This window comes from Moschus berezovskii, chromosome 16 (assembly GCF_049115385.1).
Source record: "Moschus berezovskii isolate FMDL1 chromosome 16, NW_MosBer_1.0, whole genome shotgun sequence".
Lineage (NCBI taxonomy): Eukaryota > Metazoa > Chordata > Mammalia > Artiodactyla > Moschidae > Moschus > Moschus berezovskii.
In genome coordinates, this window is record NC_142475.1 from 12,746,092 (window position 1) to 12,766,688 (window position 20,597).

The following is a 20,597-nucleotide window of genomic DNA, read 5'->3' on the forward strand; positions in this document are numbered from 1 at the left end:
GAACTGAAATGCCAAGCAAATCTCAATATTCATGGATTACACGGTAATGTCAGGAGTAAAACGATGACGTGCAGTAAGAACTACGAACTGCTGCTAGAAACAGTTTGACTTGTATAGTAATTGTGATTTACTTTAAAGAAATCGCCACTGTTTGAAGTATTTCAAAACTAGAATCAATATAGATACATTTCATCATCTAAAAATTAAAAGGAAATAAGGGTTTTCTAAGATACCAAAAACAAAATGAAAAGACCAGTGATAGAGTGAAATAAAACATCTTTAACACATAATCAAATATTTATACTGACAAACAGTGCTTACAAATGACAACAATGAAAAAAACCTAAAATACACCCTCACTAACACAGGTAGCACAGATGAGTGGTTAAGAGTGTAGACAGGACTCAGTCCAGCTCAGTTCAGTTCAGTCGCTCAGTCGTGTCAGACTCTTTGCGACCCCATGAATCACAGCACGCCAGGCCTCCCTGTCCATCACCAACTCCCGGAGTTCACTCAAACTCATGTCCATTGAGTCGGTGATGCCATCCAGCCATCTCATCCTCTGTCGTCCCCTTCTCCTCCCACCCCCAATCCCTCCCAGCATCAGGGTCTTTTCCAATGAGTCAGCTCTTCCCATGACGTGGCCAAAGTATTGGAGTTTCAGCTTCAACATCACTCCTTCCAATGAACACCCAGGACTGACAGTCTTTAGGATGGACTGGTTGGATCTCCTTGCAGTACAAGGGACTCTCAAGAGTCTTCTCCAACACCACAGTTCAAAAGCATCAATTCTTCAGCGCTCAGCTTTCTGCACAGTCCAAATCTCACATCCATACATGACCACTGGAAAAACCATAGCCTTGACTAGACGGACCTTGGTTGGCAAAGTAATGTCTCTGCTTTTTAATATGCTGTCTAGGTTGGTCATAACTTTCCTTCCAAGGAGTAAGCGTCTTTTAATTTCATGGCTGCAATCACCATCTGCAGTGATTTTGGTGCCCCCCAAAATAAAGTCTGACACTGTTTCCACTGTTTCCCCATCTATTTCCCATGAAGTGATGGGACCAGATGCCATGATCTTAGTTTTCTGAATGTTGAGCTTTAAGCCAACTTTTTCACTCTCCTCTTTCATTTTCATCAAGAGGCTTTTTAGTTCCTCTTCACTTTCTGCCATAAGGGTGGTGTCATCTGCATATCTGAGGTTATTGATATTTCTCCCAGCAATCTGGATTCCAGCTTGTGCTTCCTCCAGCCCACCGTTCCTCATGATGTACTCTGCATATAAGTTAAATAAGCAAGGTGACAATATACAGCCTTGACGTACTCCTTTTCCTATTTGGAACTAGTCTGTTGTTCCATGTCCAGTTCTCACTGTTGCTTCCTGACCTGCATATAGGTTTCTCAAGGGGCAGGTTAGGTGGTCTGGTATTCCCATCTCTTGAAGAATCTTCCACAGTTTATTGTGATCCACACAAAGGCTTTGGCATAGTCAATAAAGCAGAAATAGATGTTTTTCTGGAACTCTCTTGCTTGCCTAGGTTCAAATGCTGATTCCCCAGCTGTGTAATTATAGTCAAGTAACTTAACTTCTCTGTGACTCAGTTTCCTTACCTCTTAAATGGTGATAATACTTACACGCTCACAATTAGAAGGAGCTAGGGGTCGCTGAGGGTCGGACTCGACTGAGCGACTTCACTTTCACTTTTCACGTTCATGCACTTGAGAAGGAAATGGCAACCCACTCCAGTGTTCTTGCCTGGAGAATCCCAGAATCCCAGGGACAGGGAAGCCTAGTGGGCTGCCGTCTATGGGGTTGCACAGAGTCGGACACGACTGAAGTGACTTAGCAGCAGCAGCAGCAGCAACCAAGCTAATACTGATACAGTGCTTATAACAGTGCTTGGCACATAGCATTTGTTAAAACACTATATAAAGAATTAAAATTTAAAGCAACTATGGAATATATATTTAAACCAATTGCTGCTAAGTCACTTCAGTCGTGTCCGACTCTGTGTGACCCCATAGATGGAAGCCCACCAGGCTCCCCCTTCCCTGGGATTCTCCAGGCAAGATTTAAACCAATTATGTTAGCAAAAAAATTAGCACTCTCAGACATTTCTGGTAGGTATGTGAACTTATAACCTTTTGGGAAAAATCTTAGTTGTATAATTTTAAAATTAAAATTTTAAAATTATACCTAGTTGTTGTGCCAGCAATCCCATTTTGGGGAACCTACAAATAAAAGTACCAGAATATAGGCATATATCTCAAGAATTTCTACTTCAGTATTGTTGAAATGGCAGAAAAACAGGATATCACCTGGATAGCTACCCAAGATGGAAAAGACTGAATAACATTTATACCATGGAATATCATGCAATTGATAGAGATAATTACATTTACTTATTGACCTAAAGGTGCACAAAGCTAGGTGCACAATAACATACATAGCATGATCCTGTTTTTGTAAAAACCACTGCCTGTATTTTCCTGTACAGGTGTTTATAAAAACATTTTGCTCTTGTTCAGTCACTGTCTGACTCTTTGTGAGCCAAGTCCCCCGTCCTTCACTATCTCCCAGGGTTTGCTCACACTCATGTCCATTGAGTCAATGATGGCATCCAACCATCTCATCCTCTGTCATTCCCTTCTCCTCCTGTCCTCAATCTTTCTCAGCATCAGGGTCTTTTCTAATGGGTTGGCTCTTTGCATCAGGTGGCCAAAGTATTAAAGATTCAGGTTCAGCATCAGTCCTTCCAATGAATAGTTAGGGCTGATTTCCTTTAGGATTAACTGGTTTGATCTCCTTGATGTCCAGGGGACTCTCAAGAGTCTTCTCCAGCACCACAGTTGGAAAGCATCAATTTTTCAGCACCGAGCCTTCTTTATGGTCCAATTTTCACATCTGTACGTGACTACTGGAAAAACCACAGCTTTGATTATATGTACTTCTGTTGGCAAAGGGATGTCTCTGCTTTTTAATATGCTCTCTAGGTTTGAAAGGAGATTGTTATCTTTCTCCTTATACATTTTGACTTTTGCTTTTATTTTTTTCAATAAGCATATAATACTCCTACAATTAAAAAATAAAATCCATCATTATATGTTTTTCACTTATTTCCCTCTAAAATTCAGATATGTCAACTTCAAAATTGCAAATATATTTTGGCCTGAAAGTTTGATAATGCTTTATATTTCTAAAAATATTAATTACAACAATAACTAATCATTTAAAATCTATACAAGCTTGAAAATCAATTCTGTATTTTCTTATGAACTGTTAGAAATCTATGAAATTGAATTTGTTCATATGGAAATTCAACACACTTATATTTGTACACATCTGATCTTGGATTTTGAATGTATAGATCAGGAAAATGCAAAATGATGGTTCCCAAAGCTGCTATAACTGGCTTTCTTATGCATATGTAGTTTATTACATGACTGCACAGAGTGTTAACTTTAATGCCTTAATACATACGTGCAATTTGGCTGAATTACTGCTGTTGTGGGAACTATAATTTAGAATTTCCTGACATTTTGTATGTGTAAAATTTCAACCATAATGTTAAATACAGCTTTTTAATTTAAAATTTAGTAGTTTATTCGAATCTATTCACACTACCACATTTTCCTACAAACACTGTCCTCTGAGAAACATAAAACTAACTTGCAGCTAAGAAATCATTCTGCTGCTACGATTCACTCTATTAGATCATAATTAGTACCAGTCTATGGAATACTCCAGTCTTGCAAGTAGTTTAAAAAATGAGCAGGGTAAAATTCAGTTGGGCTTGAAAATGACGCTTTGGTTTTATCCATACCTTATCAATGCCATCATGCTTTGCTATTACTCTTCCTCCTTTACCACCAGCTGGGTAAAAGACTCAAATCTTTTCAGTCTAAAATCATTCAGGATTACTCTCAAACCTGAGCTTTATCCAAAATCAAACAGATATAACAGGTAAAGCAGACCTTCTTTTATACCCTCAGCATGTAAATCAGTGCTTATTTTCAGAGCTTAAATATATTTTTCTTTCCTAACTATACATAAAAGAATATCTAACATAAAGTCATGGCTCCAATTAAAGATAACTGTCAGGTCTTTCCTCTAAAATGTGAGAACACACAAACAGGAAGGTGTCACCAATGGCTTTGTCCTTTTATCTGGCTAGTAAGTAAAATCTGTACCATTGTAAAGATGTTAGCGGTGGGAATGTCCAAAACACAGCCCAATACAGTCTTCTGCACAGACACCGTGGTTCCCGGTCAGATGTACACAATGCATTGGGGAGTCTTGCCGTTTGGGCAGTTGGAAAATAGGAACAGTTATAGTAGCAGAAGCGCTTCCTTCTTGCATATATTATATAATCAACTGGTGTACTAGAAAGCATAATGGACTAGGAATCAAGTTACACAGTTAAGTCCTTGCCTTGGGCAAGGAACAGTACTTGGGAGTCATTTTTGACAACTTTCTCTCTGACCTTCAATAGCCATTTAATCACTGAATTCTGTCATTTATATATTTTAAGTATCTCAAGTGAGACCCCTTTTCCCTATAGCCACTGCCAGCACTTAGGTCACCGTGGCCATCACTGTCTCTTTCCTGGACCACTGCTAAGTACTACTTGTTGACTGGTCTTCCAGTGTTCCCTCCTGTCTTGTCCTTCCAAGTTCCAATCCATTTTCTATTCTAGAACCAAAATTTCTTTAGAAACACAAATATGATTATGTCACCTTTATTTGCTTAAAACAAAACAAAAAACAAACCTAACAATCCAATGGCTTCCACTGCTCTAGGACTTATGTTTCTAAAATCCTCCTCAGGGCCCCAAACCAAACATCCCTTGACTACCTCTCCAGCTCCTTCCGGAGCCACTCTTTCCCCAACTCACCACACTCCAGCTCACCTGGCTGTTCCCTTCCTCCAAAATCTCTGGCTTCTCAAGCTCAGGGATCACCTAACGTGGTGTGCCCATCTAATGTGGTGTGTCCTTATTTAACGTGGTGGTGCCAATGGTCCCCTCTCTTTGGTTAATTCCTACTTATCGCATCATAGTCTGATTAAATATTATTTGCTTAGGAAAGCATTCCCTAATCTTTCATATTAGTTAGAATACCTATAATCTATGTGTATAGTATCCTGCATTTATCTTTTACATTACATATTATGTGGAAATTAAATAGGTATTTGTAGAATTAAAGTCTCTTTCCTTATCTAGACCGAAAGCTCATTGAGGGAAGGGAAATGTCCATTTATTTGTTTGCCACAAGGTGTTCACTTAAAACCTAGGACTTAGCAAGCACATGATGGATTAGTATATGTTTAATGAAAATAACACCAGTGCTTAAATTTCCTCACTTATAAAGTAGTATTAAGAATTCTTGTTCTATCTGCATCTTGGTTTCTTCCTGTGAGCAGATGAACCAAAACACATATACAACAAAAGTAATCTGGACAGTATAAAGTACTTCACACATATAAAGTTTTACATGTACATGAATATGTACGTGCTTATCTTTCTGCGGGTGCTGAGCTGTGTCATGAAGAGGGTAGTCAATGATTAATACCTTTGTGATGGGTGAAGAAGATCTGTGAATATAAACATTTACCTGTGCATATAAATGCAAATTGTATGTGTGTTTTCCATTCTAGACAGGGAATAAATGTAAAAATACTCAAAGGCAGAAAAATGTTAAGTGGAAAGAATTAATAGAAGCATAACAAGTGTTCTAGTGGAAATAGAGTATCTGACCTAGGCTTCACCTGGAGGTAAAAGGACTGAAAGCAGAAGAGGGCAACAAGCACAATAGTGTGGTAAAGCAAACAGTGAGTTTAGAGTTAACATGAGACAGATGTCAGCTCCCATTTTCCTTCTGAACAGGGGAGAGGTGCTCAAGGCAGTATGTGCGGGATCTTTTCTGTAATGCTCTATGTGGGTGAGACTACAGGAGATGGAAGTGGATGGTAACTAGGAGCCCTTCACTGTATAGTTCACGGGTGACTTGAGAGAAGCCTGGATCCAAGGCAGAGTGGTCTGGCAATGGCTGAGACAAGTCCAACGGGGCTGACACAGGTAAGTCGGGACTGACAGCAACCAGACGGAATTCTTCTCTAAGGGCAGTGTGTGTCTCTAATTCTTTGTATAGACAGTCCTCAGTGCAGGGTGAGTCAGGTGCTATCGATGCTCATTTACAGCCCTCACAGCAAGCATCGTTCCTGTGCTGCTGCAGCCTGCCCACGGCCTGGTCTTCCTGGTCTAGATCCCCAGTTTCCCTCCCACAGCCCTTTGTTCTGGGCCTCCAAGGTGTAGGCCAGCTGCATCCTCCAACAATGTCTTTTTGGATCCCACTTTTATTATTCAATACAACGATTATCTCTCCTGAAGTGTGACTGTGTAGTCATATAGCACAGTCTTCCATTTCTTAAAAAATTACCAGAAAATGAAAAAGTGTTTTAGAAATAATTAGACAAAACATAATAATTTAGTTAAGTAGGCATCTGTAAAAGTAGAACCAAATTTATCAGGACAGTAAAATGATTTGCTGAACTATTTAATAATAAACAACACATGGAAACAACCTAAATGTCTATTGACAGATGAATGGATAAAGATGTGGTACATAAACACAATGGACCTCCCTGGTGGCTCAGATGGTAAAGCGTCTGCCTACAAGGCGGGAGACCTGGGTTCAATCCCTGGGTCAGGAAGATCCCCTGGAGAAGGAAATGGCAACCGACTCCAGTACTCCTGCCTGGAAAATAACATGGATGGAGGAGCCTGGTAGGCTACAGGCCACAGGGAAGCAAAGAATCAGACACGACTGAGCGACTTCATTTCACTTCACATACACACAATGGAATACCACTCAGCCATAACAAAGAACGAAATAATACCATTTGCAGTAGCATGGATGGGCCCAGAGATTATCATACTAAATGAAGTAAATTAGAAAGAGAAAAACAAATACTGTATGCTATCACTTATATATGGAATCTAGACTATGACACAAATGAACTTATCCACATAACAGAAATAGATTCATAGACAAGAGAACAGACTTACGGGTGTCAAGGAGAAGGGGTGGGAGGAGATGGCTGAGGAATCTGGTGCCAGCAGACACAAACTATTACATATAAAATGGATACACAACAATGTGCTTCTGCTGCAAGCACAGGGAACTATATTCAGTATTCTGTGATAAAGCATAACAGAAAAGAATATAAAAAAGAATCATATATATGTATAATTGAATCACTGCTGGACGGAGAAAATAACAACACTGTAAACAACTATACTTCAATAAAGAAAAAGATTCACTAAAACTCAGTCTGTTTCCCCACTCTATGACAAACGACAGTGGAGCAGGCCGCGAGTCTGAGGCTGCAGGGCCTGGGATAGGCAGCACCATGATTGCAAGACCGCCCTGGACGAGGTCCTGAGCGAGACACTGGGCAAAAGCTGGGGAGGCGGTGCCAAAAGGGGGGTTTCTGCTTTTGAAACACTAAAAGCAAGAGACTGTGCCGAACAACTCTTGGGGTGCTCCCGACCCGCAGCTTCTCATGCTGCTTGGCCAAGGCAGGGTGCGCAACACACCACAGAGTACCCGGCTGCGTTATCCGCCCGTCTCCTCACTGGCTTCCAGTGCTGGAGGGAAACAGGGCACAGCAGAAGCTAAGCTCCTGGTGTCCTGTGGAAACCAAGCTGGGATGGAAGTGACCCAGGCGCTGCAAGTGGATCTTAGAGAAGGTGTCAACACAATGAACAACGCATACCCAACATCACAGCTTTCACAGCTATCACCTATGAATAATACACATTTCAGTAAAGCGTTCTTAGACTGGCCAACAAAACATACCTCTTATGATGAAACAGACTCATGTCAAGATGATAAGAACTATGTTTTACCAGGGTATCAATTTGGAAAAACCTAATTAATGTATAACGTATTTCTGACATCTTACCTCTGTGAAGTATTTGTCCCAATCCCACATGGAACAGTGCTCCCGCCAATGTACACTGGGCTGCAGCTAGACATGTTCAACAGAGGGGAGAAAAATAAAACCAAAACATAAAAGAAGGATGAGAAGTTAATTAGGCCTCACTGACTCTATATTCTTGAAATCAAACTGTATATTTTCCTGAGCAAGTCAACTATTATAAGGAAGAGGTATTCATTCCAGGGTCAGTGCTTTATTGGCTAAAACCTGTACATTCAGGACGACGCAAAGAGTTAAAATGAGTCAGAGGAAAATGTGTTTGCCAAATAATGTAAGGGACAAAGTAAATACTGAAGAGTATAACAGCACATTAATTCTGAGAAACTGTTCACACTTTCTTTTACACAGTGGAAAATTATTTACAACAGCAATAACCTCCCATTCAAGTTCCTTTGCACTAAGGAGTCACAGACCATAAGAGCACTGAAAATGCTGCTATTTGGTCTTTTTCCTGAAAACTAACCAGTGCTTTGTTGCTCAATGTTGTTAAATGGTAACAAAATCTACTAGACCATGCTTAGCAGTGGGTATAATTCACTGAAGCAATCCCGACTTACCTTTTACCAAGGCCTTGAATGGAAGCTCTGACAGATGTGTTACCTGAAGATTTAGATTTTAATTTCTGTTAAAAAAACAAAATAATAAAAGACCACTGGTAACTTAGAGAATTGTAACAAGAAAACTAATATTTGTTATTTTTAACAAAAGTATTTAAAAATGGCTTAAATAAGAATTTCCTATGATTTTAAAGTTTCAGAAATAAAAACAATGATCAAAACCGTGTAAAAGCAAAAAGGAAGTAGACCTCCCTGAGGAATTTACAAATTACTATGCTAACATTTAGTCTAGAAAACTGACATACTGCCATTATTAGCAAGCTAAGATTTAGAGTCACTTTATAACTCTTCAGTTAATACTAGAGTTCAGTGATTTAATATGAAGGATCTGCTATTTAAAACTTCATCCTGGAAAAATGCAATTGAGGAAAAAAACCTCAGACTCATTTTAAAGGCTGTGAATGGTACTCACTTGAACTAAAAATAAATTAACCAACCTCCTGGGTAACTTCAGGAATATTAATTTTGATCAAACGGAATGGTATCAACCGTTAGACATTCAATGAAAATGTAGAGCTACCTAGTCACAACCATACAGTAGTTCCTATATGGTTACAGAACATCATCATTAGCAAGCATTTATTAAGTGTTAACTGGTATAAGGTACCAAACAACATAAGCCAACCACAAACTAGGACCACCGCCAAGGTAAGGAAATGAGGAGAAAAGGCAATTTAAACTATGCAGAGACACGCCATCATTTTACCGAGTAGGTGAGGAAATTTAATGGAGGCAAAATACTTTGCTTTACTATTTTCTCTTAACTCTTTTATTTGTTAAATAAACAGAACTGGAAACACTTTTGGTGCATATCTGAAAAATACTAATGTGCCTGAGTCTCTTTTTGTCTTTGGAAGCATGCTCCATGTGTCATCCTGGATCGTGTTTATGACTCAAAGCTGGCACACTGGGACATCTGCAGCTGTTTCTGGGCTTTCTTGGGTTAATGGTTAATGAAAAAAATAACTGGCAAGTAATATAATACTATAAGTCAACTATACTTTAACTAAAAAGAAAAAGAAAGAAACACACAACACAACGGGTGAGCAATGGGGGAGGGAGTACTGTTCTCAGGAGCATGATCTGGCCTCTTAGGACAAGCTGGGCAAGGACTGGCAATTCACACACTTCTTTTCTCATCCAATCAATGTTTGACATCAATCTGCTTTTCTCCAGAAGTTTACTTGGGTTGTTTTCTCTCCTGCAGGTTGGAAAATGGAACATAATAACTAACTTCAAAAATGGGGAACATACAAGGACTTCCCTGGTGGTCCAGTGGTTAAGACTCCAAGCTCTGAATGCATGGGGCATGGGTTCAACCCCTTGTCGGGGAACTAAGATTCTGCATGCTGCAAGGCACAGCCAAATAAATAAATAAAATCTGTTTCCTCACCCTCAAAAAAAAGGGAGCATAGAGAAGAAATGTATATTTCTTCATGATTATAGAAGCTACTTTTGTTTCAAATTATCTTCTCTAATACTTCTTTAGAAAACTATTTCCTTCTCTTTCTGAAATGCCTTGATCCGAAGATACATAGCTCCTGGTAGTTCACTGGCACTTTCACTACTTTGGCCCAAGTTCAATTCCCAGTGGGGGAACTAAAATCCCGCAAGCCATGCAGCGTGGCCAAAAAAAAAAAAAAATACAGAGGAGTAAATCTGGCAAAATGTTAAGATATGTTCAGTATGAGTAGTAAAGATACAGGTGGCTGTTACATTATTTTACAAGCTTTTATAAAGTTGTCATAGATACACAAGTATTTAAAAAATTAAAATATTACCAACTAACTCATTAGTTCAGGGATGAGAGCAATGGCAAAGCATCTGAGATGCTAAGCACATTCCTATAATGCAAGCTGATTTTAATCTTTTAGAGAAGTGCTCTTAGAGTCTACCAATAAATACAAGTAATCAACTTCATCTGTAAGTTGCACTTTGTTCAACGGCTTTTCTAATTTATCATTCTTGATGAGAAATAAACAGCAAAACACACACAGTTTCTAATACTTTTTTCTTGTATAAATCTAAGTGGAATGATTTCTTGAAACAATTTTACTTCTCATAATTCAGGACTATAGATACTTGTAAATTCTATAAGCTTTCATAATATTCTAAACATGTCTTGAGATAATGAAAGAATTGCTGTTACCTTTATGACACTTTACTTACAAAGCGATTTTTGTCGAAGTGGGGCTCTTCAAATATTTCATTGATAAGACTGTCAAGATCATCTTCTTTTTTAAATGTTTCTGCTGATCTGAGAAAACAAACAACAAAAAAAAAACCAAGAAAACATCTGAAGCTTAAGTGCAGATAAAGTCAGTCAAGTATCTGAAAAGTTTTGTTTCAATAAATGTGATGTTATTTTTTTTTTGTACTATGGGCATAGCCCAAGTTTCTTGAGAAAAAGATGTAGTTTGTTGGGTATAAATTCACATGTGTACTTTTACGTACTTAAAATATAACATTTAAAGCCATATGATATATAAGAAAAAGGTAGGTATGTACTTTTCCAAATTATATCAACCACTTAAGAATAAAAAATATGTACAATTATAAGTAGAACCTGAGAATTATAAACAAAGACAATTTTCATATGTCTAATTTTCCCCTAAGGGTTCCATTGTAAGTCAAATAATAGTCTCTTTACTACAAGAGCCAAAGGTTATATAACCAAACGATCAACTACTAACCCACACAGAACAGTGTTAGTTGCTTGACAGAGTATCTCAACTACCTCTTTATCTTCTGCAGGTAAAGCCATCACAGGATTACTGACAAACTGTTACTGCATGGGACTTCTATTTAACAGCTAACATTTACTAAATGTTGGAGAAGGAAATGGCAACCCACTCCAGTATTCTTGCCTAGAGAATCCTGTGGACAGAGAAGCCTGGTGGGCTGCTGTCCATGGGGACACACAGAGCTGGTCATGACTGAAGCGACTTAGCAGCAGCAGCAACATTACTGAATGTTACTGAATTCAGAAACATTTACTGAATACACAGATGAAGAGATTAAAAAACTTGCCCAAGGTCATATAAATAGTGGGAGGAGAGGCTTGGAATTTAATCTAGGGCAGTTCAAGATACCTAACAGTAAAGGAGATTAACTCTCTTCAGAGCTGCTATTGTACAGATGCTATACATCATTAGTACTTTATAACTTCACTGGATCATGAAATTATTTATTTTAAAAGACAGGCTTTTCAGTCTAACTCTGTTTCTAGAAACATATTTGCTCTGAAATTCTTAACATCAGGACTATAGTCCTTCTCTGATATTATTCATGCTGTGCTGTGCTTAGTCGCTTAGTCGTGACCCCACAAAGAGTTCGACTCTTTGGGACCCATGGATTGTAGCCCACCAGGCTCCTTTGTCCATGGGGATTCTCCAGGCAAGAATACTGGATTGGGTTGCCATGCCCTCCTCCAGGGGATCTTCCCAACCCAGCGAGGGAACCCAGGTCTCCCGAATTGCAGGTGGATTCTTTTACCAGCTGAGCTACCAGGGAAGCTCCTGATACTGCTTAGAGTGAGATACTTACCTGACGTAAGAGAATGCAGAGGCTGCTGTCTAACACTGAATGACTGATTCCATCTCTGTTCAGACTCTGCCTTTTCAGTTTTTCCCTTTCTAACTTTTACCTTTATGATCTTCCACTCTACACTTCGTTCATAGCTCAGTTGATAAAGAATCTGCCTGCAATGCAGGAGACCAGGGTTCGATTCCTGGGTTGGGAAGATCCCCTGGAGAAGGAAATGGCAACCCACTCCAGTATTCGTGCCTGGAGAGTCAAATGGATAGAGGAGCCTGGCGGGCTACAGCCCACGGGGCTGCAGAGAGTCGGACACGACTGAGCGACTGCACCACCACAATACTGGTTTCTTGCCAAGGACGCTTTCCTCTTCAAAGAAGCACTCCAAAAAGCCTCTCGAAGCTGCCATTCTCTCTTTTCACTACAGAAGAGCAGTTTTTATCCATTATTCTACCTCCTTACAAGTATTAACATACTGGATTTAGCATCAGTTGGTGACCTGGCTGAGGGCTTCTCAACCTTAGCAACACTGACAGTTGGACCAGATCCTTCTTTGCTGTGTGTCAGTGGCAGGCTTGTGCACTGCAGATGTTTTACAGCATCCCTGACTTCTACCCACTAGATGCCAGTAGCACACCCTTCCCCAGTTGGGATTATCAAAAAATGCCAAGACGTTGTCAAATGCCCTGTGAGTGGTAAAGTCATCAACAGTTGAGAACTATCCACCTAGTTTAAATTAAGCTTATGGAATTTAAGCTTAAATAAGCTGTTGAGGAAAAACCCAAACGAACTTTTTGGCCAACCCAATATTTAATCTTTTTGAATCACCTGCAATGCAGGAGACCATGGTTTGATTCCTGGGTTGGGAATTTCCCCTGGAGAAGGGATAGGCTCCCCATGCCACTATTCTTGGCTTCCCTGGTAAAGCGTCTTGTTTCTTGGGCTCCCCTGGTGGCTCAGATGGTAAAAAATCTGCCTGCAATGTGGGAGACCTGGGTTCCATCCCTGGGTTGGGAAGATGCCCTGGAGGAGGGCATGGCAACCTATTCCAGTATTCTTGCCTGGAGAATCCTCGTGGACAGAGGAGTCTGGCGGGCTATAGTCCATGGGGTCTCAAAGAGTCAGACATGACTAAGTGAATAAGCACACAGGACCTCAGACATTTTGTATGTTAACAAGCAGATCTAGAAAACTATTTAAAACTTCTTCCAGGTGTAATATTCTGTCTTTGCCTCTATATCCTTCAACTACAATGAAACTCCTTTTTTGCCCCCAAAGTCTCTACTGCCCAAATCATTACATTCAATAGCCTTTCTCAGTAACAATCCTTTCTAATCTTTCAGAAGCACCTGACACTGGGGTACCAATTCCTTCAATCTCTATTATGACAGCAGGTTGCTAAAATGTCCCTGAGAAATTCTCTCCTTTGGTTTTCAGGATGTTCTCTCTGGATTCCCCTCTCCCCTTCAGTTTCACAATTTCAAGAATCAGATGCATTCAGATTTTACCAGTCTACTCAGTACTGTTGGGGGTTCGAACTACTAGCTTACATTAAGATTCTGGTCTGTTATTAGATCACACAATTTTATGATGTCTATGCTTGCCTATGTTTTCCTATAGAAGTGGGGAAAAAAGTGCCATCATTTCACTGAGAAAGCATATACATTTTAAAGCACGGTATAATGTTGTTTGGTTTTTTGATGCTACAATACAATAATCTTTATCAAAGGTTAATAAAGAGCTATTGGTTCTCTGATTTTGCTTCTTATATTGACTCTTGATTTAAAATATAGTTTCTGTCAAAAATAAAATACATATTCTACATAATACAGACAATTGGGGTTTAACACTTGAACCACAATTAAATGTGAAAGGTATACAAAAAAGCTTATACCTAGGTGTACAATGTCCTGGTAGACTTGGAAATATGAACTTGGGCAAGTAACTATTTTTCTAAGACTTGGTTTGGTCAGTAAAATGAGTGTAATAATAGCATTCACTTCATAAGGATTTGGAAATTAAATGAAACAACACACATAAGGCTCTTAGTATATAAAAAAGATTTAATAAATGTTGGTTATTATTATAGCTATTATCTAGGAGGTTATGATATTATCTGTAAATATCCCCCATCTGTATCATCCTGAACCACATTATTCTTATTGCAGTTCAACTCACATCAGTCTTTTTTTTTTAAACTAATCATATATTTCTCTTTACCATTTTGAAATCTTCATCAAATTGCTATGTTCTGACTGTTTATATTAGCAGCTGTTCCTGATATCCAGATGTGGCACAGTCATGTATTAGTTGCAGAATTATCATTTTAAAGACACAGTTTCAGTATTTTAACTCTTTTAAGAAAAAGAGATACAGGCTAAATCACTATACAATTGGCAGGTAGTATCCTATTAATAAATTCATAATATACGTAGGTTCCTAACTTTCTGGTATCAATTTTGGCTCAGGACAACACTGTCATGTTTGACATTATATACTGCACTTATATTTAAGTTTAGGGTCTTTGTTGGTGCTTTCTGTGCAATTTACCTTCATAACTATACTGCCAAGTGAAAAGTTTTAACATATGGAAAACAGTAGTACTGGCTTGCTACGGCTTCTGTAAATGTATTATTGAAGAACTTGATTTAGTATGGTGGGATGGGGTGCTAGGATTACGGATGGATTTAACAGAGAGAGAGGCATAAAAGGACCTGTGCTTGGAAAGGATCTGTCCACCTTACTAATCCTTACCATTTTCAGCAGCCAGCTCCAAGTCATCCTATCCCTCTGTGCTAGTTCTCCTAAGATTGACAGGCTGTGGAAGGCTCTTTGATAAATTCTCCCCACCCTCAAATTAGGAGTGAATAAAAAGAACAAAGAAACTGCAAGGTAACACTGTTGTAGGGCAGGAATGATAGATATGCTGGAAATCAGTACAGAAGGATGTCCAGCCTTCAAGATAACTATACACAAATTAATGAGAGTGATATTTGCATATACAGTCAAGTGAGCGTTAGCCCATTCAAAGCAGTCATTTTAGTTGGCTCAACATTTATTTCTTAGAATGCTGCCCAGCACTCAACTAATTTTTAGAACTTCTGTTTCTGAACTTTAGACTCTTTCCAATGTTTTTATTGTGAGGGTGGGTTTTTAAACAAACATATGTCATTGGAGGTAAATCTAGTAAATTGGGTAGCAATGGTGCTGGGCTCTGGGAAATCACACAGAGGTACGCAAAAACAAAACAAAATCCACAGATGCAACCATAAATGAACAAGACTGACTCTCTTGACTTGTTCCAAAGCTGCCTCCGGGTAATTCCACAAGAGTTTCCAAGAGATTCAAGCAAGAGTTATTGCAGAGCCTCCCAAGTTATCACTTTGAAGGCCTATACTCACTCTGGCAAAAATGGAATTGAGAGGAAGTGGAGATAAGAAGAAAGCCATTGCTATTTAATAATTACACAGGAAAAAAAACAGACTGACAAATATGAAAGATACATTTTTGGATCAAAATCCAAGACTTTAAGAAATGTCCCCACATTTCAATTTGGATGCCTGAGATCCTCTGGGACCCTTAGTTGGGGCCCTGGGTAGAAGGACGGTGGTGGGATTAATACAGTGTGACCAATAGCTAAAGCTTTTATCCTAAGTCCAACCTCATTCAATTCTGAGCTTCAAAGGGAACAACAACAACTAATGATGGACTGGAATGCAAACGTTTTCTCCAGCAACTGGCCCAAGGATTGTTCTGCCTGGGGAACGGGGTCCCCGCACCTGAAAAGGGGACGAGAATCACTCACGCAGACGGAGGCCCGGGTCACCGTGACCCGCCCAGCCTACGCTGCACCCTCTCTGCCCACTGGCAGCCCCGGGGGTGTGTGCGGGTGGAACAGCCCTGGGGAAGCCGCGGGCTCTCCGAGGCGGGGCCTGCTCGGGGGCGGAGTCGGCCTCGCGGAGATACGCTGAGGTCCTCGAGGACGGGGCGCGGGAGGACGTGCGGCCCCGGAGTGAGGAGCCGAGGGTCTGGGCCCGGAAACGGAGAGGAGCTGGAGGCCGCGGGCGGGGGGCGGGGGTATGTTTCTTTCGGTGCGGCGGCGGAGGGGTGGCCTTAGGGCCTGGAGCAGGCTTCACCACAGCAGCCCACCCCTCCCGCCTGTTAACCTGAGATTCTCTTTCGCCTCGGCTCGGTTCTGGTCGTTGCCGAAGAAGCCGCCGCCGCCGCCGCCGCCTCTGGGCCGCGCGACCGTACCCAGTCTCACCGGGTCTGGTCGGCAAAACTTGGACTCCACCTCATCCAAGAGCTCGTCCAGGTCCTCCGCCATCTTGTACTCTCACGTCCTGCTCCCGGGTCGCTCTGGCACCGGTGGTTTCCAGGGGCAACGCGAGGACCACCTCCATCCCCTCCCGGGGCGCGCGCCCCGTCGCCCCTGCGCATGCGCGCGCCGTTTCCGAGCCTCGCGAGGCTTGGTTGCTGACGAGCTCGCGCGAAAACACGCCGTGGGGTCGCGAGGCCCCCGGGCGGCGCGGACGTTCCGGCGGCGGGGCGGGAGCTCGGCGTGGTCCGTTTCTGCGCTACTGGCTTTCCTGTTCCCGACTGTCTGAAGTGTTTTGTCCCGTCTCCCGCTCCTCCTGGACTCAGGTTGTAACCACAATCGCCCTACTCCCTGGCTCTGTCATCTCCTCCTCGTCTAGCCCCCTTGGGGTCCCAGTGGTATCCCAGCCGTTCATAAATTCTCTAAGTGGTCTGCGGAGAAGCCTGCGAAAAAGGGAATTAATTAAGCACGTGCGTCAAAACATTGACTTCCCGTAGTCGGCAGGATTCGAACCTGCGCGGGGAGACCCCAATGGATTTCTAGTCCATCGCCTTAACCACTCGGCCACGACTACTGCTGGTGGTGGCTTTGGCAGTGAGATCTATGTAGAGCTTGCACACAAGTGTCTAGTAACAGGTATGTTTGCAGCACGAGGAAAACACTACAAAGCTGTTCTGTCAGATTAAGCTCACGTTTGCATGTTTTAGCTCTTAATAATTTTAGCTTCTCGGAGGGGGTCTTGAGAGTATCGCCGCCAATCAGAAAAAACTGAATTTTAGTAAAATCGCTAGTTAGTCAGAAAAAAAGAGAGTGAAGAAAGGTTGGTGCTGCTGTACCCTGGCTTGCAGAGGTGTGCATTTTTCCGGAGATAACTGGGCATCTTAGGGCCCCAGATCAGCCTCCCGGCCTCCTTGCGTGATCAGCTCCGCTCCCCCACCGCCGTGTAAACACAAACAGCTCCAGGACTCTTTTTACCCGCTACGCACTAAGATAGTGTTCCCCACTGATTTAAATTCACTGTGCAGGGCTAGAATGTCCCGCAGTGTCTTAAAGACACTGCTCGGAAAAGTATGATGTGTGATACACCTGCAAGGTATTGTCTCCTGTAAATACCATGTATGCACACTGAAACCTGAACTTTTGAGTATTTCTGAAGGGGAATTGCAGAGAGGTTGGCAACCTTGGAAACTCTGGAGATACTTTGATCGAAATGAATTAGTAGCTTCATTTACTTGGGATTTTTGTTGTCTCTTCAGAATATCTATTAAAGATATTCTGAACAGACAACATATTATGGAGCAAATGTAGAGCCAACTTTTAAATATTCATGACTTTGGGGAGCCAGTTGTTAAATAAAACCACTATTAGAAAATTAAATTATGTAAACTTACAGTTTAATTAACTCTATTAAAAAAACAAAAACAATAGTCAAAATTCACCATGGTCTGGTTATTACCCTACATTTTATTATAATTTATGTTTGGGGTTATTTACATCTGTTGTATCTGAAATAGTATACAGTGGTCTATTGTTGTGAACCTCTTCCTAACCTCCCATTCAGTGAGTCACTTGGTTAGCTTGAAATTAGGTTTCCTGGGTGTATTTACACCAGGGATATTGCAAACGGTACAAAATACTTTTTTCGCTAGAGCTAGCTGTCAGGCACTTATCAGCATGTCACTAATGTTTCAGTTGAGTTCAGTTCAGTCGCTCAGTCGTGTCCGACTCTCCGTGACCCCAAGAATCACAGCACGCCAGGTGTCCCTGTCCATCACCAACTCCCGGAGTTCACTCAAACTCATGTCCATCGAGTCGGTGATGCCATCCAGCCATCACATTCTCTGTTGTCCCCTTCTCCTCCTGCCCCCAATCCTTCCCAACTCTTCGCATGAGGTGGCCACCAGGCAAATCTTGAATATTCCCAGCAAGGCAACATTCCCCTTACCTGTCAGGCTTCCCTGGTTGGTATTCTAACTATCAGAATCTTGTGGTATTGTATGACGTCCCACTCAGTATACTGATATTTTGTTTTGTTTTTTTCCAACTTGCCTTGCTGGGTGATTTCTACTCAGAACTGACCTCCAGCAGAAAGACAGGAATAAGCCACTTGATACTGAAATTACCCTTGTAGTATGGTTCCAGGGGGAGTTAAGCACAGTTGCCGTACAGTTTAGTACACTTAAGTTAATAATTTGATTTTTCTTTAGAAAAGGTGAAATCTGAGGTATGCCGTCAGTAGTTGAAAGACTTAGCATGTAGATTTGCATGAAGGACTATGAAAGATAAAAGAGGAAGTGTTTCTAGTTTTGTGTTTTGTTTATATGAATATTAGAAAAACTGAAGCTTATTTCCTTCTTCCTCCACTCCCACCCCCATTTTAGTGTGTCTATATCATGTGTAGATCATCCAGAGGTAGGTGTTTTGAGAATTTCACTTACAGCTTATCAAGTCTTCTTTGGAACTTCTGACTTCAGTTGTGTTGTCTTTCTGGCTTTAGAGAAAGTCCAGTTCAGTGTCTACAGTGAGAAATGCCATATACACATATGTGGATGGCTGTATGATAAACTGGAAAATGAAAGCACTCTATTAAAAATCTTCAGGGACATCCCTGGTGGCCTAGTGGTTAACATTCCAGACTTCACAATCGTGGCCCAAGTTCAAGCCCTGGTGGAGGAACTGAAATTCTGCATGCCACACAGCGTGGCCAAAAAAAAGAAAAACTCCAGATGTCAGGAGCAATACCAGGTGCACTTCAGTGGACTCTAAGCAATGGAGGTGGTTGTATACGGTGAATGTATACATGGTTTTGGAAAATTCATGCAAATCATATTAGAAAATAATAAAATTTTTTCATTTTTTTTCCAAAATAAAGAGTCTTGTTTATTATCTCTATAATTGTTAATATGTATTGACAGTGGTGTGAATACTTGTCCCCTAACTCTTTCCCAGTCTTGGAAAGCATGCCAAGTGTCAGATGTTTCATAAAGGAGTATAGCCAAGAGTCTTCAGACAATACAGTTATTAAACATGGTAAAAGTGGCGTGCTGTGTATTATTACATTTGCTTAGCATTCCAAGGGAGTATTTTAGGGAAAAGGTGTCCAAAATAAGAAAACAATGCCCTGCTGACTTTGCCAAGACTGCTCGTAACCTGCCTTCTTGCTAGCATTGATCTAAATGAGTTAGAGGTGGTAATACAACTGGTTCTGTTCTCACACACAGTCCAGGCCAACCTCTTCAGTTACAAGGTGTTTTATAGACATCCTAGCTGTTCACATCATGAATTGCAAGGCCTCTTTGGACTTCCATATGTTAATAGGGATTCCCTGGTGGCTCAGATGGCAAAGAGTCTACCTGCAATGCAGGAGATCCAAGTTCAATCCCTGGGTTGGGAAGATGCCCTGGAGAAGGAAATGACAACTGACTCCAGTTTTCTTGCCTGGAAAATCCCATGGACGGAGGAACCTGGCAGGCTACAGTCCATTGGGTCGATGTATTAATGCTTTTCTCCCCCTACACCAAAAGTAGATATTCACTGCTGGGCAGTGACAGCGTGGTGGGTGTGAGGGGAGGCATTTTCGCAGAACAATCGCCAGCCTTCTAGCTGCTGATGCTGGAGATGGAATAGCACTGGAGCAGCTCTGATTCTTTTAAGTGGTCCCCGAGTTAGGCCTCAGTGCCCCGTAGGTAAATTCAGTCCAGAACACGCAGAATCTTTATTGGAATTTGTACACTCATCTCTCACAGCTGTGGGGAGTTTAGACTAATCACAGCTCTCGCTGGGATCCTATCATCTTTGTAATTTGAAAAAGGATCAGGAGCCTGCAGGCTTGGAACATCTTGAGAAAACTCTGGCTCTGAAATACATCATCACACGTGGGGGACACCACTTGCAGCATCATCGCAGAGAGCTGAAGAATGCTGAATCGAGTATTTCTCTGGCGTGATTTCAAATGGCCTGAGAAACCTGAGAACTTTTTTTTTTTAAACTGCAAAACAGATTCTTTCCTCTTCCATCAACCCTGTTGCTGTCAAAGTATCCCATGTTAGGTGCCAGAAATGAGCATAGCCTTTTAATGATAGCAACGCCAAGGTTAACACGGCTGCCGGCGCTCTCTCAAGAA

General features: G+C 41.2%; 1 protein-coding gene and 1 non-coding gene across 5 annotated transcripts in view; both read right to left on the minus strand.

The window, feature by feature from the left end:
* The window catches only part of CFAP418 (cilia and flagella associated protein 418), a 28,379-nt gene extending 11,768 nt beyond the window's left edge, over window positions 1-16,611 (minus strand). Inside the window, exons 1-5 of one of the 4 annotated variants that reach the window (XM_088844676.1) lie at window positions 16,323-16,460; window positions 10,789-10,871; window positions 9,748-9,820; window positions 8,560-8,624; window positions 7,967-8,032 (exon numbers count right to left, since the gene is read on the minus strand). In XM_088844676.1, coding sequence (XP_088700802.1) covers window positions 7,967-8,032; window positions 8,560-8,624; window positions 9,748-9,820; window positions 10,789-10,850 — 266 coding nt within the window. In that variant the 5' untranslated portion in view covers window positions 10,851-10,871; window positions 16,323-16,460. Of the gene's footprint in view, window positions 1-7,966; window positions 8,033-8,559; window positions 8,625-9,651; window positions 9,821-10,788; window positions 10,877-16,322 lie in introns of those variants that run through there. The other 3 variants (XM_055431876.2, XM_055431877.2, XM_088844675.1) reach the window with 3 other exon arrangements.
* A 355-nt stretch (window positions 16,612-16,966) lies between these two features.
* On the minus strand, window positions 16,967-17,048 carry TRNAS-AGA (transfer RNA serine (anticodon AGA)). Its single transcript has one exon. It is a non-coding gene; the product is annotated as a tRNA-Ser (tRNA).
* Window positions 17,049-20,597: the final 3,549 nt, after the last annotated feature.